The 21901-nt window shown below is 43.7% G+C and overlaps 1 protein-coding gene across 2 annotated transcripts in view; it reads left to right on the top strand.

Moving 5' to 3' along the window:
• The window catches only part of LOC138567114 (solute carrier family 22 member 6-A-like), a 107877-nt gene that overhangs the window by 36009 nt on the left and 49967 nt on the right, over positions 1-21901 (top strand). For both annotated transcript variants that reach the window (XM_069644998.1, XM_069644997.1), the window contains exons 4-5: positions 10729-10897; positions 18124-18247. In XM_069644998.1, the coding sequence (XP_069501099.1) occupies positions 10729-10897; positions 18124-18247 (293 nt within the window). The remainder of the gene's footprint in view (positions 1-10728; positions 10898-18123; positions 18248-21901) is intronic.

Raw genomic sequence — 21901 nt, forward strand, 5'->3', positions numbered from 1 at the left:
AGGTGGAGATCTATGTATTCTGATATCAGTTCCATAGTCCACATTGTGCTGTTGGTTATTGGTCACACAGGCAGCAAATCACTGAATTACTCATGCATCTTGGTCAGAAAACTACAACATAGGCATAGTAAGGTATTTATCATAGAGAAAATATTTTTTCTCTGCAGTCAAAATGCCTTTTTCATACCATTTGGTAATTAACTCATCACTCTATCCAACTAATTTTATATACCAACCTCAAGTTTCAAGATGCTCATTAGCCATAACATAGTCTGTTGTATTGAGAATGACAATATTGCCATCCTCATCAGCTGGTTTAATGGTAATGGTTGTGTCTTTGCTTAGTGTAGTTCATGAGTCGTTCTTTTGATAACTGATGCTGTACTTGAATTTTTATTTACTTTTCAAAATGTGTCTTGTGTATAGTTCCTTAGTGAGATTTTAAGATATATGCCAATGCAAGTGTCTGTGGCTAGATTAGGTACACATTTTGGTTTAGATTTAAATAAGGAGGGTGTGCAGACCTTAGAATTAATACCAAGTTCAACTAGAAGTTGAATTTCAAAGATCTTTGGCAAGGGCATGAGAAGTTGTGTATTTCTAATATCACCAATAGTAAGGTCTGGAATTGGTGGTTTGTAGATTGGCATCTTGGCCTTGACATTTTTTAATAGGACTTTTGTATTTTTAAGAAAATGTATATACATTACTTATGTGTCTGTGATATTACAGAATTTAGAAGGGGCAAATGAATGCCCATTTTTCAAAAACGTCAGTGCAAACACATCAAGCTTGCAATCTGATAAATTCATAACAATTTTAGTCCATCACTTGCTATTTCTGTTGTTGGTGTCAGATTCCTGATAAAATCCTAATGTTTTTGCCCTTCTTTTTTATTTGCTTTTGAATCAACTGCATCACTTCCCTCTTCCTATAATTTTATTTTCTTGAAGTTCAAATTCCTCTCCAGTATCTGCAGATTTTCACAAACAATATTTCTTAATAGAGCATTTATCTTTCTTTGTGAATCATCTCTTGCCTTCACTATTGTCACTCTCAGCATCTGAACGGGCCAGTGTACTGGCTTGTATTCTCTGTCATGACTGAGATTTGCACTTAGTTGATTGGTTTCTTCTTTGAAATTAGTATACTATTCCCTCTTAGAACCTCTCTTATCTCTAACACATCTTTGGGCTTTGTCAGTATAATCTCATCTTGATAATTGGATAAAGTATGGTTCAAAGCTCTGTAACGTTTCTTGATGGATTCCACCATATTGCTTTCCTTGATTTCTTTGAAAAGCAAATCTATCACAGTTTCAGCTTTCTTGTTTACTCTTGTTGCATGCTCAATCAAAGCTGTCACCAACATTATCAAAATACCATTCAAACTAGCTGGTTCTTGGTCTTTAAACAAATCATAAATGGAAACAACATGCAATCTAAGTCCTCCTAGAACCCTATAATTCTCAAGCTATTTCTCCAATGGTGCCTTTTCCCAAAAGTGTCTATTTTAATAAGGCTTGCACATGAATGTCGGGTGATGGTAAACAGGGGTGATTTATTCATGTATATCCATATTCATTGGCTTGCAAGGAAACTGCCTCTGACCTGGACCCTTCTAACTAACCTGACCAACCCTCCAAAGCCATTACATTTACAAGTCATTGGTCACTTGACATGGAAAGGTTTGAGAATGCTACCATTGCACCTTTTTAGTGCACTTATTCCACCTTCCGCCAAAACAATAGGACCATTAATTAGATTCCTATGTCCATCCTCAATGTTCATAGGCAGAAGTGACGTATGATGTGTTTCCGTTCAAGCATGACCTGGTGTGATGTGGGGACCTCTCCCTAACCCTATGACATTACTGCCGGCCACGCCTCCTCAGCCGAGGGGAATAGGTTCCCCACCCCCATGACAACATCGGTTTTCCATCAATTATCCATTGCCCTACCCAGTTCATACCAGATTATTCTACTGGGTTGGCACACATGAAACGGCCAGTTCATGGTGAACAAGCACTGATTTCAGCCAACATACAGAGTGGTGTCCTGATATGTCTCACAGAAAAAGAAAAACAAGGGGTATATGAGTTCTATGATATCATAGGGGAGGAGTACATTCACCTTATGTCAAAAAGGTTTTACAAAGAGTCATCCTATAAAGAAAACCCCTCTCCATCATTGTGTCTCCCTAACATACATTTATTTATTTAATTAACAGTATACTGCCACAGCTTGTTTCTTTCTCCAATCTGAAAAATCTGCAACATGTTTCCTTACTGGAACTGTAAAATCTAAACGCATTAGATATGCTGCCTCTGGGGAAAAAAAGGGTACCAATGACTCAGGTCTTCACTTCTGTATTCTCTGAAATTAGCCCCCTCGGTAAAGGTCATTTCTTGTAGATTATCAATATTAAAAAGATGGTGAACACAAAGTAGAAACATACTATTTACTGTTGAAAAAAAACAGTAACAGTTAATACAGGAGTTTATTGCTAAGAGGGGGTAGGTTAAGTGGTGGACACTTAATTACTGAGCCACCAGGCACAGAAAATCCAACCATTAATATAAACATTTGAGCAACAAAATTGCAGGGGAATACGTTGGTATTTCTTCTTCAAAACTATTCTAGTTTATTATTTGCATTTGTTATTGACTGTTCTTTATGACATTATCAATATTGAGATTCCCCTCCAGTTTTAAAGTTATCCAAGATGGCTCTCAACAAAACACAAATTAGTGCAAACCACAAGGAACTCATGTTTTTCATTTACATCCAGTCACTAGTTAGTATAATGCATTTGTTCAATAAAATGGGCGCTGTTAGGTGACCAAACATAGCAAGTAGAGAACATGAAGTACACTCCATAGTCCTTAATAGTAGATAGATTTGATAACTAAAATGGGTGTCTATTACAATGAAATGGCCATCTCATGGACTCAACAGGTGATGTTCTATCATTCAAGTATTGATTATTATTATATTCTAATATGGCATATCTGGTAGAGGACACAGCAGTTGCCTGTTGTCCAGGTTCACTGAATACTTTAGTAGCAAGTTGCACAGTGGTGGTGTCCAGAACATCAGCGAACACACTGGAGAAATTGGCTCAGCGGACTCTATGCAAAAAACCTGAAGTAGGTGGTACTGCCCTCTACTTCGGAATGCACTTAGATACATCCTTTTAACAAGAACAATATGATTACACATTCTATCTGAATCCATACAGTTGTTTAAAGGGGGCAGGTCAGACCAATTTTTAATGTCACCATATAGTATGATTAAGGAGAATATTTACAATCTAACTTCACGTGTCATTTTCCAGATACTATACTCATTTCGTTTTGGGATTAATTCATTTTACAAAGGAATACCAAGATACCCATAAATTAAAAGATTACCGTAGATGGAATTAAACGGAAGCTAACTGTAGGTAAGGTAAACTACTGACCTAATCTGCATCTGATTAAGAGAAGTACATTTAACCAACAATATCTCTGAATGTTTATAGGTCAAAATCAGTTTTTATGTTCATATTGAACTAAAATAAAATTTAAAAATCATGGACTTCTACAAAATATAATCTGGTAACAGTCCCAAATAAAATATATTGAGGAGACTAGATCCAAATCCATTGCCTAAGAAAGAGACTTAAAAATGTAGGGAAGAATAGAATCACAAATGTTATCTGTATTGAGTATGTGATTCTTATGTACTTTACTAATTTCCATCAGATAAATAAATGGAGGATTGATTTAGGAATTGAACCATTATTCATGAATTTTATATAAATAACACTTAATTGTCCAGTGAATCATTGGATTTCCTTTTTCACATTTGTATCTTTTTTCTCTCATGTTTTGTTGCCTACATTTCTTAACACTGAGTTTGTTTATTATTTGTTATTTAATGATTTAATTTCTGATTTGGGTTTATTGCTCTCATTTTTACATGTACATTGGGTTAATGCTTTTATATAACTAATTGTCTATTCATACATTTATAATTTGACTTTCAATTAATCTCATTTGAATTATAATCATTTACTTATGTTCTGTTATCTTACACAAGTTAGCCATTATGCTGAAGTGCCCTGAATAAGCGCCATTGCACAAAACACAGATTGGCAAAGGACATTTTCTAGTCTTTAAAAGGCACAAATAAAATTCTGAGGATTATAGTGCAAATGTGCAGCATTGTGTGAGAACAAGAAATCATGAGGGTCAATTCAACTTCACAAACAAGTGTGTGGAAGTGACAATACCAATATGGCCATATAGACCCTGGGAGGGCCCATTATTTGCTGAGGTGCATAACTTGGTTGTGGTTCATTATCCCATGTCTTAATAACTCCTCCCCTTGTCTATAAGGCTATTTGCACATTGTGGTAATAGCAATACATGTTTGCGATTTTTCAGGGTGAAGTAAACACATTGCTGCAATAGTGAGTAAAGTAAATAGACAAACGTACTAAATTAAATGTATTTTTATTTTGTAATATTTAAATAAGGTTGTCTATATAAATTAAGTATTTAAATTGTGAACTTGGTTATGATGGAGCAGTTTTAACATAAGCATGCATTAGGAACTATTTCTCTAAAAGAAAATGAAAAGATTTTCCAATATATTAGCTTTGTCTTTGTTTTGTTAAATATGATGTTGCAGCAAAAATAGCTCCCCCCTGAGAGGAAGTGTCCCGTTGAAAGAAATCTTGCCTGGAAATTGCATTGTTGTTGCCCTATTTGCTTTTGAAGACTAAATGTTCAGAATGCAGTCAACACCAGTAGTTATGAACTGCACTCTGAACACTGGCTTTGATGAGGTCAATAACAATCTCCATGTGCTAATATAGCAATAAATCCTGATCCGGATCGGGTGGTAATGACCTGGGGTCCAAGTTAAAGACTAAGCCTTAGGGATGTGCCATTGCCACCGAGTCCGAACACCCCGGGTGCTGACAGCGATGTATGTTTTTTGAATGAACAGGATGCGCTCGTGGCCTCCTGTTCATTCAAACAAATTAGTTATCTAAGATTGCCGATGTGGAGCTGGAAGGCCGGTCACCATGCAAAGCCCCTCTTCCATTTCCATGGCAGTCTGGGATGTGATGGCGTGGTGGCGCAGCGACAGAATAAAATAAGTTAAGAGGGAGGGGTGGGGATGAAGGGACTGAGACCGGAAGGAGGTGGAGGGAGGGGAAAGGAGCAGGAGGTGTGGGAAAATGGCAGGGCGGGTGTGAGTAGCCTCCAGGTTGCTCAGAACATTGTCATAGATCGTGGGATTCAGCCTGCGATCTGAGCAACCTGACTGGCTGCAGCGCCCATCCCGGGTGCAAATATTTATAAAATAAAACATTCTTTGACTAATTAGTTTTTGAGGAAACAATGTGTATTTACCCAATAAGTATGCTAGTCATAAGCAGATTAGTGCTTTCCCGCATGTACCATGATTGATATTAATTTAAAAAAAAAAAATGGTTCTTTTACTAATGAGCACTAGGCGAGGTGTCTCTGTCTGATTCAGGGGGAGCTGCTCTACCTAATTAACTTTAATTGAAAGGGGTTGCTTGTGCTGGAGCCACATTTAGCAAATGTTTCTTTGTAGCTTTAGATTGCTGTTTCTGCTGTGACTGCTTTGTAGGGCATGCAGGCAGTCTTGATCATGATGTGTTCCTGAAGCGGTAGCCAGTGCATCGCCTGGAGGATGAGGGTGACACAGTCCCATTTTCTTAGTTCTTTGATGCATGTGTGCTGCGTTGTGCTAGACGACTTTCAGAGGGACCATGGTGGCATGAGGGACTCCTGCGAGTACGGCGTTGCCACGTCCAGGTGGGAGATGACTGGTGCTTGGACAACTGTCCTAAAACTCGAGGCAGGGATAAAAGGCTTGACCTTGAGAGGAGTCCAAGCTGGTATGCTAGTTGGGCCTTCTTGGCAGTGTGTGTTTTGAATGAGAGGTCACAGTGGATAGAAAGGCCAAGACCATTTGCGCTGTGTGAGACTTGAGGCTTGAAACAAGCATCATCTCAGTCAGCCAATACCGGACTTGGGAATGATTGATGGGATTCTTATGAGAAGAAACGCAGACTTTTTAGGGTTGAGCCTCAGGTAGACACTTCATATCCAAGCTTGGATGAGGGACAGACAGTGTTTGAGTTGATGGAAGATGTTGATGCAATTGATCATTAGGTTATGTGACATGTGCACATTGGTGTAATTTGATGTTGGTGTTGGCCAAGAGATCCCACAGGTTGCAAGAAGAAGTTGGAGGAAACCAAGAGTGCTCCTCATTTACTCAGGTATGATCAATGTCTCCTGAAATCAAATACCCTTAATCATTTTTAGTACAAATTACCTTACTGAAGCCTGCACTGGTGATCCATGTCCCCAGTACTACAGAATCCTGAGATAGGCTTCCGGGTGGTACCAAGCATAGAGTACAGGGAAAGCAATGGAATCATTGTACAGGTGCAGCTCCTCCCCCATGAATGCCTTCACCCCTTACAACACCACCGACATCCCTACCTCAGTCCCACTCTCTCTGCATAATTATTTGGGGATCTGTCCAAATAAGTGTGGCAGGTATTGCCACAGGGGTGCAGGGACAATCTACATGGATTGCAGAGAACTTGTTTGATTCCTATTGGCTGATTGTTTCCTCTGAGTTTGTCTCATGTGCAAATGCTAGGGGCCACCTGGACATAAAATGACGTGTGGCCTAATGAATTTTGGAAGCAGAGGTTTGAAGTAAAAGATCTTTCTGCAAAGTATGAGTACACCATCATGAGGGCTGTAAGGCACTCTTCCAGATGAAAAAGCTTTGGCCGTTGCGGCATCCATTATCATGCCATTTAAAGGAATTAAGTTGGGTGTACATGAATGTCAGTGGTTTTACTGTGAGGCTGAACTGGAAAAGAAAGTCCAGAAGGGCTTTGATTGAGGCAACGGGCCCCTGCTGATTTGGTTCTCAGATCACCCAGTCATCCAGATATGGTAGAGGTAGGCCCCTGGCTGATATAGAAATCCATGGCACCTCCTAGGTGATAACATGAGGGGTTGTACAAAGACAGAAGAGTAGCACACTATACAGGCAATACTTTCCCACAACAGGTGCTCTAGGAATGGTTTGTTAAGAGGTGTGACAAAGTGCCCAAGCTGACGCCTAAGATGGCTGGTAAGGTAACCAAACGAGCCAAGTGCCACTCTCTGCAGATAGAAGCTGGACCTGAGGTTGGTGAGGGCAGGAGCCCCTGGCTATCTTTGTCACACCATAGAAAGAGAGCAGAGAACAGCCACATGTATGCCACACTGCTAGATGACCCTTTAGCTGAAAGACAGATTATGGTACACTATACTAATAATCATAAAAGATCTCCTAGCCCTTCTATACAGGACCCACAGGTACCGAACACTTTGTAATTGCTTGATATACACACCAGTATTACAGAAATTGTGCTGGAGCTCCCTGCTGCAGGGTAGAGGACCATCAGATGTATGACTCCTGTGGCTGCTGACTGTGCACCAACTTCAATCGTGGGGCCTGCAACTCACTTCAGCATACATTTCTGACATCTGGAATACAACATCCATCAGTGCAGCTGGGGCTAGCCACTGGACAGGAACACTGACACCTGAGTTACACAAGCACGTACATGACGCCCACACATTGTGAGAAAACATTATCCTACCCAGATGCTGACCCTTGGAAATAGTCTGCCCCAGAGGAAGGGTGCACAGGCCTATACAATCTGACCTGAGGAAGCCATCAGTGTGACGGTTTGCGTTCAAAGTTGGAGAGTGTTTGGGGAATGATGGAATGGAGTAAATCGGGTGGAGAGGAGGAGAGCAGGAGGAGAGACGTGCAGAGGACGAGTCGAGAGGAGAGAGGTAAGAGGTGGGGAAGAGGAGTGCAAAGGAGAAGTGGAGGAACAACAGAGGAAATCAGGAGGAGGCTAGGAAGTTGATTATGAAGATTAGAGGAAAGCCTTTAAGGAGGAGGTGGGAGAGAGTTGAGAGAAGTAAAGGCGGAACGTCCGTTGTGGGGTGTGGGGAGTCATGAAGATGAGAGGACGAGAAAAGTCAAGATGTAGGTTGGTGGAGTCAGTAAGGAGAAGAGAAAGAATATCAGGAGATAAGACAAGCAGGTTGGCGATTGGGTCGTCAGGCCCCGAAGAGTCAGAGTGGAGAAGAGAGGTAAACTCTTAGTCCAGAAACGGTTAACCTAGGATGGTTGGAGGTATGAACATGTGGTGAGGTGTCAAGGAACATAGGTGAGTCTAGGAGGAAGGAGGCAATAGATAAGTTCTAGAGAAGGTTCAACTAGGCATGTGCATGGTGTGAGGCAGCAAGAGTGAGCAGGCTGGGGGAATGCAAAAGGGCTAGGACCCTAGGCAAGGAGGTGGTCTGTGCCCTAGACCAAAAGCCAGATGGAGTACTTGCCTGCTCCTTTGTTGAAATTGGTGGGCTCTCTTGGCAAAGACCTCCAAGGAAATGGTGTACTTCTACCAACTGGAGCCTGCAGATGGGAGGTGAAGAACTCTCCAATGTTGTACTCAACTTATAAGAACTCAACCAAGAAACTCCAGAGAACCAGTGGTGGTGGAGGACCCAGAGGCTGTGAGTATCCTCTCCACTGTAGAAATGCTTCAGAATTTGCACCGGCATGGATATTCATCTCAGCGCAAATGCTGGAGATCTCTATGGGATCTGCCCGCTTTCTTCACCAGCATGATGCAGGTGGACCACATAGCAATCCATTGCAAATGCTGCCTGCCATGCTTTCATGGTAGGCAGTGTGTACAATTCTAAACAAATGCTTTGCGCATGCCTGCCGAGCATGGCAGGTAGCAGGTACAATGGATCCCTATGGGGTCCGCCTGCTTTATGCATAGGGATCGCCAGCATTTGCACCAGCTTGAAAATACATGCCGATGCAAACGCTGCAGCACTTGTGTGGCGCTGCAGAGAGGAAGGAAGGTGGCAGGGCAGCAAGTTGCGCTCCACCCCTCCACTTCACCATACAAAGTTATTGAATATGTGGTGTGGCGTGAATGGAAGACTTTAAAGCCTTACTCAAGGCTTTTATGCCTTCCATACACGTTACACAACAATCCAAAATGAGCTTCAATGTGTTTTAATCGAATTCCTACTTCTTCTCATATCTTTTTTACTGCATTTTTTTTACTGTTTTCACCACCAAAAGCAGGGAGAGACCCAACAATCCAGTCCCCCACCACCTTCTCATTCTATATTGACTGATAGTAACCCACCATCTACCTGAAAGCTGCAAACATCTCATATTCCAGTATGCTCAGTTAGCAGAATATGGCCGGATATCAGAAAGGGATCATGTTTTCATCGAATTTCATCTGCTCTAATTTCTTTCCCGCATTTTTAAAAAACCATTTGTCACCACCTATAAGTAGATGGTGGGTTGGGGTCAGGCAACAAAGAATGGGGTCTGGCATGGGTGAGATCAAGGAGCCTCCCCATTCTTTGGGCTGTAAAAATAATGGTAAGAAATTGATAATAAAAAGATTTGAGGAGCCTGAATACTAATAAAACACATCGATCCATCAGTATGCCCAGGTAGCACAGTAGAGTCACATTCCTCTTTTCCCAGTTAGCACAGTAAGGAGAGTTTCCATAGGTGCAGTTAGCTCAGTGAGGCCAGATTCCATTCCACACAATTGCTGCTTTCAGGCCTGCGGAGCTGCCATAATAGAACCGTCGCCATATCTGAAAGACCGGGCAGCGCTGAGCTATGGTCTGCAAGGCTTCCAAGACCATCCTGCCACGCCCTGTCCAACACAGCCTGCCCCTACCCCTTTTGCTGAACTGTTGCAGGCTTGACAGAGAAGAGGGAATTAGCTGGACTATCCCCACCTGTCAAACAAAAGCCCCAAACATTATTTCTGTCAAACTCACACTTGATTTACAGAAGAGGGAGCTAAGGCTCCCTAGAGGCAGGGCAACGTGTTGGTGTGTGGGGGGAGGGTCGGGTGAAACCAGGCATGGAGTCATAGGTGAGTGGCGGGTTAGTAAGGGCAGTAGCAGAGGCAGCTTTTGGTGCTGGGCGCGGGGCGGCTAATAGGGCACGAGCGGCAGGCTGGGGGATACACTGGGCACCATGGGGGAGCCAGAGTGGGCGGTCGCTCGCCCTCTGTGGCTCTGCCACTGAGTAAGGGGGCAACAGTGTTCAAGGTGGAAGTTCCCATTCTGTTGTTTACACTGGTTAAAGGGATACTGATCCAGTGGCACTGCCGGGCTGAGGATGACAGGGGTATGATAGCAGGAGGGAGATCAGGGATATTGTGTACATTACCCTACTTCCTCTTCCAGGAGAGCGGAAATGCATCTCTCCTCTTCCCCTGCCTTTCTATGCACATTGATTCATCCAATCAGCACTGACAGCTGCAGCCGTGGGCGTGGAAATGGCCAAGCCAAAGCCACAATGTACAATAATGGTTGGACGAACGCAATACACAAAGAAAACTTACAAGTAAAGTACCGCATTTTTAAAGAAATGTACACACCTTTCCATTCGCATTATTTGGGCACCAAGGTGTCAGATGTGCCACCTTTCAGCCAAAACTGTGCCTCACTGGTAAACGATGCAGCATTAGTGGAGCAAAGTGAATGGTTGGGATGCTTATGGAAGTGACAGTATTGTTATTTGTTGATGTTATTTCTCTGTTGCTTTTTGGGTGACTCCCCCAGCTGTGGAATGGATCCCCACTAACGTCCGGACCATCATTGGGACAATGAACGGCTACTGCTACTCCGTGGGGCAGCTGATCCTTGTGGGCGTGGCATATGCAATCAGAGACTGGCGATGGCTGCAGCTGGCTGTCTCGCTGCCCTTTTTCATCTTTTTCCTCTACTCCTGGTATGTATCTAAGTTTGTGTGAAAACTAATTATACATCTCCTTCAGGACACATTCCCCATGTTCTACCCCAGAAGCATCCGGCCTCTCATCTATGGCAGAAACACGCTATCCAGTCATTTTAACAAATAAAAAACAGAGTATGACTTTAATAACGAAACAATAATAATGAAAAATATCCAATTTAAAAAAAATATATATATGGGTGCGGTAAGGGGTTAAAACGTTTGGAGAGAGGGTTGGGGTGGGTTTGAAAGCAAAGGGAAATGAGGGTAGAACGCCAGAAAAATCTAAACACTCTTATATTTAAGCAGTAGGTCCCGAGCAGGGGGGGCATTACCACTTCAGGTAATGCCCCAGGGCCCATAGATATTGGGCTGAGCGGAGTGGTAATACTGCCCCCGGCTCAGGGCCTATTGCTATTAGTACCCCAGCCCATAAAACCAGGATACTAAAATCATTTTTGTTGTGTTTTTCCGAAATGCTCTAGCGTTTCAGACAAAATGGTCGTCGGGGAAGGCGGACATAGAAAAAAATAGAAAAAATAAACAAAAAAATGGCTGCCATGGAAATGTGAGAAGGAACTACATGTAGTCTCTTCTCTCTTTCCGTGGCGGCCATTAACAAAAAGTAAACAATAAAAATGGCCATATGGAAAGGAGGGAAGGGACTACATGTAGTCCCTTCTTCCCTTCCATGATGGCCTGTCGCATATCGGGAGTGGACGTGCTGGGGACACAAGAGTTCCCAGCGTGTCTGTTCCTGAAATGGACAGAAAAGAAGGCAAGTGGGGGTGGGAGAGGAGGGTATTCCGTGGAGGCATGGGTGTGGGGAGGGGAAGTTTTTACCTCATTCCCTGGCGAGGGGAGGCTCATGGTGGCAGGATAACCGTCTGTTAATGCCTGTGTTCTGAGCCTCCTCATTGGCTGGGAGGACGCCACACCCCACTCACCGGGTACTAATGTTAAATATGATCCTTCTCCAGCAATTCACATAATCCCACTCAATTTAGGTCAATTTTACAAAACATCGGCACAAATGTTGTTAGCAGGCTCGTACTGGCCTACAGGGGTCAATAGGGCCCTGCCCAAACCAAAAATGCAAAATGCTATTGTGGCACCGTTTTTTGGTCAAAGTGGCCCACTTTTTTTGTCCCTATGGGTCAGCTTCCTAAGTTACGTCACCATGCGGCTTGTAGCTTTGACCAGTGTTACTGAATAAATATTCTTTAAAATGCACAATTTGCATCACATTTTACCAAAAGCCTCCGCCTTGGGTACTACTCAAACAGTTTGTTACAAAAGGAAAGAATTGCCATTTGCAACTGTGGCCCACTTTTTCATTGGTGCCCGAGACAATTTTATGCTCCAGTCCGACCGTAAGGTTGCTAGGTTAGCACATCCAAAATCACTTAAGTAGATACCAACTGACAGGGTAGAAGCTGGCACTTTCAGAAACTAGTCACAAATGGAGACAAGACTTTAGTTTCACAACAGGCTCGGGGCTGGTGGTCAGTTTGCCTCACCAGATAAAAACTAAGAGCTCATAGACAAATGTCACAGCATTTACAAAACCTTTTGATTCGTACCAAGAATATGCTTTCATGCGACCCTTGCTCCAAGGCTTTCTGTAAACCAGTACATCAATGTGTAGTCCTAGATCCAACCACCTAGCAAGTCCTCGTTGCAGATCCAGAGAGAAAGAACTCACCCCAAAACAGTATTAGAATCAAACTATGGGGACTAAAATACTAATCCAAAAAGTGACATAAAAAGAAAAAATCACCCATCGGCGAAGCCCCAAGAATCCCAGATGTCCCAGGCAGGTGCAGAAGAGGCAGCTACCCATCCAAGGGCAGATGATCAAAGCGTTGCACTTGTGCAAAAAAGCAGAGCAACCACATTCTGCAGCAATTTTGCTGTTTAGATAATGGGGAAAGGAGCAAACAGGTTTAGATACAATCAGTATTATCCAAAATAATTTCACCATGACAAAATGGAAGCAGGCTGCTTTATTTACACCGTTTGCTGCATAACATGAACATAAATGTAATAACCACCTTTTGTTTTATGTTCGGCAGCAAACATAGTACAAACAACTGTCAGATTATTTTTTTGCCCAAGTGCAAACGTTTTTAGATAATATGGATTGCGACAAATCTGGCTTGCCCCGTTTTGTATTATCAAAGCATTTTCTCAATTCTTTGGGCTCGTGCAAATGTTAGATAATCTGAGCCCTTAAGAGCCAGTAAACTAAACCCTAAGCAGGACGACCGGGTGCCTAATATAGTCTCCTGGCACATGCTGCAAGCATCTCACCAAGTGCAACCAACCAGCAGATCGGCCCCTCCTCAGCAGGGCCAGAAAGGTTCTGCCACAGGGCTCCTTGCATCCCCATTCCCCGTCCCCCCAGGCCAGTCATCGTGTCCCCTACTGCTCCTCACCTACCCCTCTGTCAGTGCTCCCAATGACCCTTTCACCAGCAGTGTTACTTTCACCCCATGGCACCTCTGCCCTCCCGGTGCTTCTTGCACCCTCCAGACAGTGCTCTTTTCCGCCTTCTTTCCTCCTGAACCTGTATGCTCCTCGCCCCTTCAATGGTTCTATCTCCGACAATACATGAACAACAAATCCAGCCCAAACACCAGTGCCCCTTTCCCAGATGCTGTGCCCCGTGTGCAGTTTCTTCCCCACATGAAGTTCCACCCCCATCACTCTAACCCCCAACATCACGGATTGACACTGTCATGAACCCAGGGTAAATGGCTTGGGAAATGCAGGTTTTATGAAAAGTTCTCCAGATCCTTCAGTAACTGGAACGAGGTGGCAGGAAAATATCTAAGCTGAAAAACGCCCACTGTGACATGGTCAGTATATTTAAGGAGAAGCCCTCCCACTGTAACACGGTCAGTATATTTAAGGAGAAGCCCTTCCACTGTAACATGGTCAGTATATTTAAGGTGAAGCCCGCCCACAGTTACATGGTCAGTAGAATTTAAGGAGAAGCCCTCCCACTGTAACATGGTCAGTATATTTTAAGTGAAACCCTCCCACTCTAACATGCTCAGTATATTGTAAGTGAGGCCTTCACACTGTAACATGGTCAGTATATTTAAGGTGAAGGCCTCCCACTGTAACATGGTCGTATATTTTAAGTGAAGCCCTACCACTGTAAAATGGTCATTATATTTAAAGAGAAGCCCTCCCACTGTTACATGGTCAGTATATTTTAAAGTGAAGCCCTCCCAAAGTACCATGCCCAGTATATTTAAGGTGAAGCCCGCCCACTGTAAAATGGTCAGTATATTTTAATTTAGGCCCTCCCACTGTGACATGGTCACTATATTTAAGAAGAAACTCTCCCACTGTAACATGGTCAGTATATTTTAAAGTGAAGCCCTTCCACTGTAACATGCTCAGCATATTTAAGGTGAAGCCCTCCCAGTGTAACATGGTCAGTATATTTTAAGTGAAGCCCTCACACTGTAACATGGTCAGTCTATTTTAAGTGACGCCCTCCCACTGTAACATGGTCCATATATTTAAGGAGAAACCCTCCCACTGTAACATGGTCAGTATATTTATGAAGAAGCCCTCCCACTGTAACATGGTCCATATATTTAAGGAGAAGCCCTCCCACTGTAACATGGTCCATATATTTAAGGAGAAGCCCTCCCACTGTAACATGGTCAGTATATTTATGAAGAAGCCCTCCCACTGTAACATGGTCCATATATTTAAGGAGAAGCCCTCCCACTGTAACACGGTCAGTATATTTAAGGAGAAGCCCTCCGACTGTAACATGGTCATTATATTTAAAGAGAAGCCCTCCCACTGTTACATGGTCAGTATATTTTAAAGTGAAGCCCTCCCAAAGTACCATGCCCAGTATATCTAAGGTGAAGCCCGCCCAATGTAAAATGGTCAGTGTATTTTAATTTAGGCCCTCCCACTGTGACATGGTCACTATATTTAAGAAGAAACTCTCCCACTGTAACATGGTCAGTATATTTTAAAGTGAAGCCCTTCCACTGTAACATGCTCAGCATATTTAAGGTGAAGCCCTCCCAGTGTAACATGGTCAGTATATTTTAAGTGAAGCCCTCACACTGTAACATGGTCAGTCTATTTTAAGTGAAGCCCTCCCACTGTAACATGGTCCATATATTTAAGGAGAAGCCCTCCCACTGTAACATGGTCAGTATATTTATGAAGAAGCCCTCCCACTGTAACATGGTCCATATATTTAAGGAGAAGCCCTCCCACTGTAACACGGTCAGTATATTTAGAAAGAAGCCCTCCCACTGTAACAAGGTCCATATATTTAAGGAGAAGCCCTCCCACTGTAACATGGTCAGTATATTTATGAAGAAGCCCTCCCACTGTAACATGGTCCATATATTTAAGGAGAAGCCCTCCCACTGTAACACGGTCAGTATATTTAAGGAGAAGCCCTCCCACTGTAACACAGTCAGTATATTTAAGGAGAAGCCCTCCCACTGTAACATGGTCCATATATTTAAGGAGAAGCCCTCCCACTGTAACATGGTCAGAATATTTTAATTGAAACCCTCCCACTCTAACAAGCTCAGGATATTTTAAGTGAGGCCCTAACACTGTAACATGGTCAGAATATTTAAAGAGAAGACCTCCCGCTGTAAGATGGTCTGTATATTTAAGGTGAAGCCCTCCCACTGAACCATGGTCAGTATATTTACGAGGAAGCCCTCCCACTGTAACATGGTCAGTACATTTAAGGTGACGCCCTCCCACTGTAACATGGTCAGAATATTTTAATTGAAACCCTCCCACTCTAACAAGCTCAGGATATTTTAAGTGAGGCCCTAACACTGTAACATGGTCAGTATATTTAAAGAGAAGACCTCCCGCTGTAACATGGTCAGTATATTTATGAAGAAGCCCTCCCACTGTAACATGGTCCATATATTTAAGGAGAAGCCCTCCCACTGTAACACGGTCAGTATATTTAGGAAGAAGCCCTCCCATTGTAACATGCTCATTATATTTTAAGTGAAGCCCTCCCACTGTAACACGCTCAGTATATTTAAGGTGAAGCCCTCCCAATGTAACATGCGCAGTATATTTTAAGTGAAGCCCTCCCACTGTAACATACTCAGTATATTTAAGGTGACACCCTCCCACTGTAGAATGCTCTGTATATTTTCCTTCCCACTGTAACATGCTCAGTATATTTAAGGTGAAACCCTCCCACTGTAACATGGTCAGTATATAAGTTCTCCCACTGTAACATGCTCAGTATATTTAAAGTGAAGCCCTCCCACTGTAACATGGTCAGTATATTTTGAGTGAAGCCCTCACACAGCATATATTTTAAGTGAAGCCCTCCCACTGTAACACGCTCAGTATATTTAAGGTGAAGCCCTCCCACTGTAACATCGTCAGTATATTTTAAGGTGATGCACTCACACTGTAACATTCTCATTATATTTTAAGTGAAGCCCTCCCACTGTAACATACTCAGTATATTTAAGGTGACACCCTCCCACTGTTACATGCTCTGTATATTTTCTTTCCCACTGTAACATGCTCAGTATATTTAAGGTGAAGCCCTCCCACCGTAACATGGTCAGTATATAAGCCCTCCCACTGTAACATGCTCAGTATATTTAAAGTGAAGCCCTCCCACTGTAACATGGTCAGTATATTTTGAGTGAAGCCCTCACACAGTATATATTTTAAGTGAAGCACTCCCAGTGTAACATGGTCAGTATATGTAAGGGAAAACCCTCCCATTGTTACATGGTCAGTATTTTTTAAATGAAGCCCTCCCACTGTAACATGGTCAGTATATTTTAAATGAAGCCCTCCCACTGTAACATGGTCAGTATATTTAAAGTGAAGCCCTCCCACTGTAAAATGGTCAGTATATTTAAAGAGAAGCCCTCCCGCTGTAAGATGGTCTGTATATTTAAGGTGAAGCCCTCCCACTGTTACATGGTCAGTATATTTTAAAGTGAAGCCCTCCCAAGGTACCGTGCTCAGTATATTTAAGGTGAAGCCCGCCCACTGTAACATGGTCATTATATTTTAAAGTGAAGCCCTCCCACTGTAACATGGCCAGAATATTTTAGAGGGAAGCCCTCCCACTGTAACATGCTCAGCATTTTTAAGGTGAAGCCCTCCCAGTGTAACATGGTCAGTATATTTTAAGTGAAGCCCTCACACTGTAACATGGTTATTATATTTTAAGTGAAGCCCTCCGATTGTAACATGGTCCATATATTTAAGGAGAAGCCCTCCCACTCTAACATGGTCAGTATATTTACGAGGAAGCCCTCCCACTGTAAAATGCTCATTATATTTTAAGTGAAGCCCTCCAACTGTAACACGCTCAGTATATTTAAGGTGAAGCCCTCCCAATGTAACATCGTCAGTATATTTTAAGGTGATGCACTCACACTGTAACATTCTCAGTATATTTAAGGTGAAGCCCTCCCACTGTAACATCTTCAGTATATTTTAAGGTGATGCACTCACACTGTAACATTCTCAGTATATTTTAAGTGAAGCCCTCCCACTGTAACATACTCAGTATATTTAAGGTGACACCCTCCCACTGTTACATGCTCTGTATATTTTCTTTCCCACTGTAACATTCTCAGTATATTTAAGGTGAAGCCCTCCCACCGTAACATGGTCAGTATATAAGCCCTCCCACTGTAACATGCTCAGTATATTTAAAGTGAAGCCCTCCCACTGTAACATGGTCAGTATATTTTGAGTGAAGCCCTCACAAAGTATATATTTTAAGAGAAGCACTCCCAGTGTAACATGGTCAGTATATTTAAGGTAAAACCCTCCCACTGTTACATGGTCAGTATTTTTTAAATGAAGCCCTCCCACTGTAACATGGTCAGTATATTTTAAATGAAGCCCTCCCACTGTAACATTGTCAGTATATTTAAAGTGAAGCCCTCCCACTGTAACATGGTCAGTATATTTTAAGTGAGGCCCTCACACTGAAAAACAGTATATTTAACATAGAGCAGTTCCATTATAACTGAGTCACCAAGCCTAATGGGTCTGATTTACAAACACATTTTTCAATGGTGCAATCCCATTGAAAAAGCCTTTGCAAATCAGCCTTTCGGTATTTTCTTGGTCACAGAGTCAATATACCTGACGATACAAAACAAAGGCATTGTTGTTTGACACAGACTGATCTTGTGGGATGTTGCTTCTTGTAGGTGGTTTGCAGAATCGGCACGGTGGCAGATCCTAACCGGGAAACCAGGAGATGCTGTCCAGGAACTGAGAAGGGTGGCAAGAATTAATGGCAAGAAGGAGGAAGTGGACAAGCTCACCTTGGAGGTATGCATGGGAGGGAGAGAAAGGAAGGAGGGATAGCTTCTTCTGCCGTTAAAAAACACATTCAATGTAACTTTGTCCAGTGGGGCAAATCTAAAATCCCATATCTCGTGGGAGCCTAATTCCAAGAAGCCAACTCCCAGACACGATGGGACATGGCACTCAAGCAAGTAATGATTTTAAGACCTGTATCCCAGTGTTTAGATCTTCCCAACAAAGGCTACCAAAGATGTTGTTCCTTTGCGGAAGGCCACTATTTTCCAGCAGGCTTGTCCAACATAGAGCTTCCAGGACATGTGTCCTGTCAAGTGCATTTTTGCATCCTACTGTGCTGCGCTTGTGACCTCTGACTGAGAGCTTGCAGGAACAGCTCTATGGAACAGAAAGCTAATACGGTCCTGAGAGCCATGTTTGCTTTCTGCAGTTCCCATCCCTGGTCCTTCCCCCAGATTCTTCCCTGAGAGCCATGCATGCTTTCTGCAGTTCCCATCCCTGGTCCCTCCACCAGAGTGTCCCTGAGAGCCATGTTTGCTGTCTGCAGTTCCCATCCCTGGTCCCTCCCCAAGAGTGTCCCCTGAGAGCCATGTTTGCTGTCTGCAGTTCCCATCCCTGGTCCTTACCCCAGGTTCTACCCTGAGAGCCATGTTTGCGTTCTGCCTTTCCCATCCCTGGTCCTTCCCCCAGAATCAGCAGTTCCAATCCCTGGTCCTTCCCCCAGATTCTCCTCTGAGAGCCATGTTTGCTTTCTGCCGTTCCCATCACGGGTCCTTCCTCAAGATTCTCCCCTGAGAGCCATGTTTGCTTTCTGCAGTTCCATCCCTGGCCCTTCCCCCAGATGCTCAGCTGAGAGCCATGTTTGCTTTCTGCAGTTCCATCCCTGGCTCTTCCCCCAGATTCTCAGCTGAGAGCCATGTTTGCTTTCTGCAGTTCCATCCCTGGCCCTGCCTCCAGATTCTCAGCTGAGAGCCATGTTTGCTTTCTGCATTTCCCATCCCTGGCCCAGCCCCCAGATTTTCTGCAGCTTGCTAAGGGCTGCTGAAGGGCTAATGAAAGGATACGGGTTGGGGCCCCATCTCCCCGTCCTCACTGCATCAGCAGGAAGCTGCAGACACTGTGCAAGCAGATTAACGGGAGGCTATCGCAAGAAGCAGGAGACTGTGAGCTGGAGCTGCAGGTGTCTGCCCTTCCAGGTTAGTGTGGTGGGGGTGATGGGAGTCAAGTGGGGTCACATTTGTGAAGCTGCACCTTATTTATGGTGACTATAGTGGGCATATGATGTATTAACTAAAATATTTGAACTACTTGAGACGCCTATGCGTAATGTAACCAATCCCTTAAGCAAAAAGCGCCTAAATGCCTTTGGGTTATGCACGCTATATAAATGTCAAAATAAATAAATAAATAAAATATGTGCCTTCCATATGGTGAGGACCCTATGAATGAGGGGGATTCACTTCGCTGTCATTAGATGGCATTGCTCAGGCCGTTTGAGGCTGCTCTTGGCATGATATGGCAGGACCTGCACACGCGAGGATGCACCTTACAGATGTTGGAAATCCCATGCAAATGAGACTTTCCTGGCATAATAAGACGTTACAGAAGCAGCTGTGGTTACACTTAGTGCATGTTGGCAGTACCTCATTTATGGTGACTACACCAGGTGCAAGGTCGGGTGACATTACAAAAACCATGGGACTCATTACGATCCTGGCGGTACGGAGTGAACGGCGCCGTAAAAAGGTGCCGGCGCCGTTCCCTCCGTACCACCGCATTACGAGTTCCCCTCGCGGGACATGGTAAGCACGCCTGGGAAAACCAGGCGTGCTTACCGGGTCCTGCGATGGGAAGAGGGAGCAAACAACGGGCCATCTCGTAATGGGCCGTTGTTTGCTCCCTCTCCCATTCCCATTCAGCCCTATGGGGGCTGAAATGGGAATGGGGAAGGACCGTGTCCAGGTCCTTGGAGGGAGGAATTACCGGGCCTTCCGAACTCGGAATGGCCCGGTAAGTCCTCAATCCGAGGACCCGGACCCCGACGCAATTTCGGCAGCAGCCATGCCGCCAATAGCGGCATGGTTACCGCCGAACTCGTAATGAGGGCCCATATGACATCACTATACTTGACATATATTCCATACCCAGTGCTGGATCAAAGCTCCGCAAGCGTACCAACCTTCCTCTAAGCTTTGCATTTTGTAATATAACAAAGCAGTTGGAGGCGGGTTTATAGTTGTGCAGGTAAAGAATAAATGCCACAGAACTGAATGCACACATTATGAACTTGAATAGGCTGTGTTTTAGACTGTAATAGTAAAATAATCTTCAATTCTGTTACGCAAGGTTATGCTGTTTTCAGACTGCAAAGGTAACAAGCGTGCAAATGTACATTAATTCCACGTCGGCTCTGTAAGCTGTTGCTCCGGTGAGGACTGGTATTGCTATAACCCTCTGTCTGCTGTTTGGGGCCTTATAACTCCCAATCGAATTTTATGGTTAACGTTAGAGAGATCTCTGATAGGAATATACAAGATCGAATTAATTCCCATTCATGTTGTCTAGTTAATATTAATGATTTTGTTTATCGTGCATCGTACAATTCATAATTCGGGTCAGAGGCGTAGACACGGTAGGGCCTGAGCAGGCAAGGCCCACCCAAAAATTGCAAATGCCAGCACTGCTCTGTGCCGGCGTCAACGATGCGTGCAATTATTATTTTTTGCACCCCTCCCATCTCTGCCCGGCGTAGCTTTGCGAGGGAGGCGAGCACACACTTTTATTTTGTTTACGTTTGACTCGAGCACTATGCAACCACTTTTTTTAGGCAACGGCCCGCCAAACAAGGCTGTTCAGAAGCGCCGGCCCCCCTTCCTGGGGGTGCACCGGTACCTTGGTTACCTTCAGAGGAGAAAAAGTCTCTAGATTGCGGCCCCGGCCCAAGTGCCTTTCTGCTTTTCTGGCCCTGCAGCTGGAGTCCCCATTTATACAATGTCAATGTGGGGAAAGTTGGAACAAGGAGTACTTCAATCAAATAAAGGTAGAAACACAGTGAAGTAATACAAATGTGCTATACTAAAGGATAGTGAAACTGAGAAGAAGTCCTGGTGAAAGGAGCACATCAGGCAGTGAACATTTGGGGGGAAGATAACTGGCAGAGAAGTATACCAGGGGATCTGCAACGCCCCAGAAAGGGATTCATGGCAGGGGGAGTATACCAGGCAATCCACTTTGTGTGAAAGTATAAGACATTGTGGCAATATATCTGGCCGGGGAGTATACCAGGGGATCTGAAGAACCTACTTAAGGACTCCTGTCAGGGGAGGTCAACTAAAGTCGTAGAAAGAAACATGCTTATTTTGCAAAGCACATGGTAGTAATATATACCAGAGACTTTGGGAAGCACATGGAAAAGATCTTGATGGATAGATGTACCGGGCATTTGAAGATGTAAAGTTGAACAAAGACCTTTTCAGGTTAAGACCAAAATACCTGGCAGGGGCGTCTACCAGGAGACCTGAAGAGCTCACAGGAGGGTTCCTGATGGAGGAGCATATTGAGTAACCTGCCAAGATACAAAAGAGGTTAAAGGAAACCTTATATGGAATTTCTCATCTGAATAAGATCCTTTTTGTGAACACAGTGCAAAGAAACCTAGGAAGA

This window comes from Ambystoma mexicanum, chromosome 2p (genome assembly GCF_040938575.1).
Source record: "Ambystoma mexicanum isolate Mex_15411 chromosome 2p, UKY_AmexF1_1, whole genome shotgun sequence".
NCBI classification, from domain to species: domain Eukaryota; kingdom Metazoa; phylum Chordata; class Amphibia; order Caudata; family Ambystomatidae; genus Ambystoma; species Ambystoma mexicanum.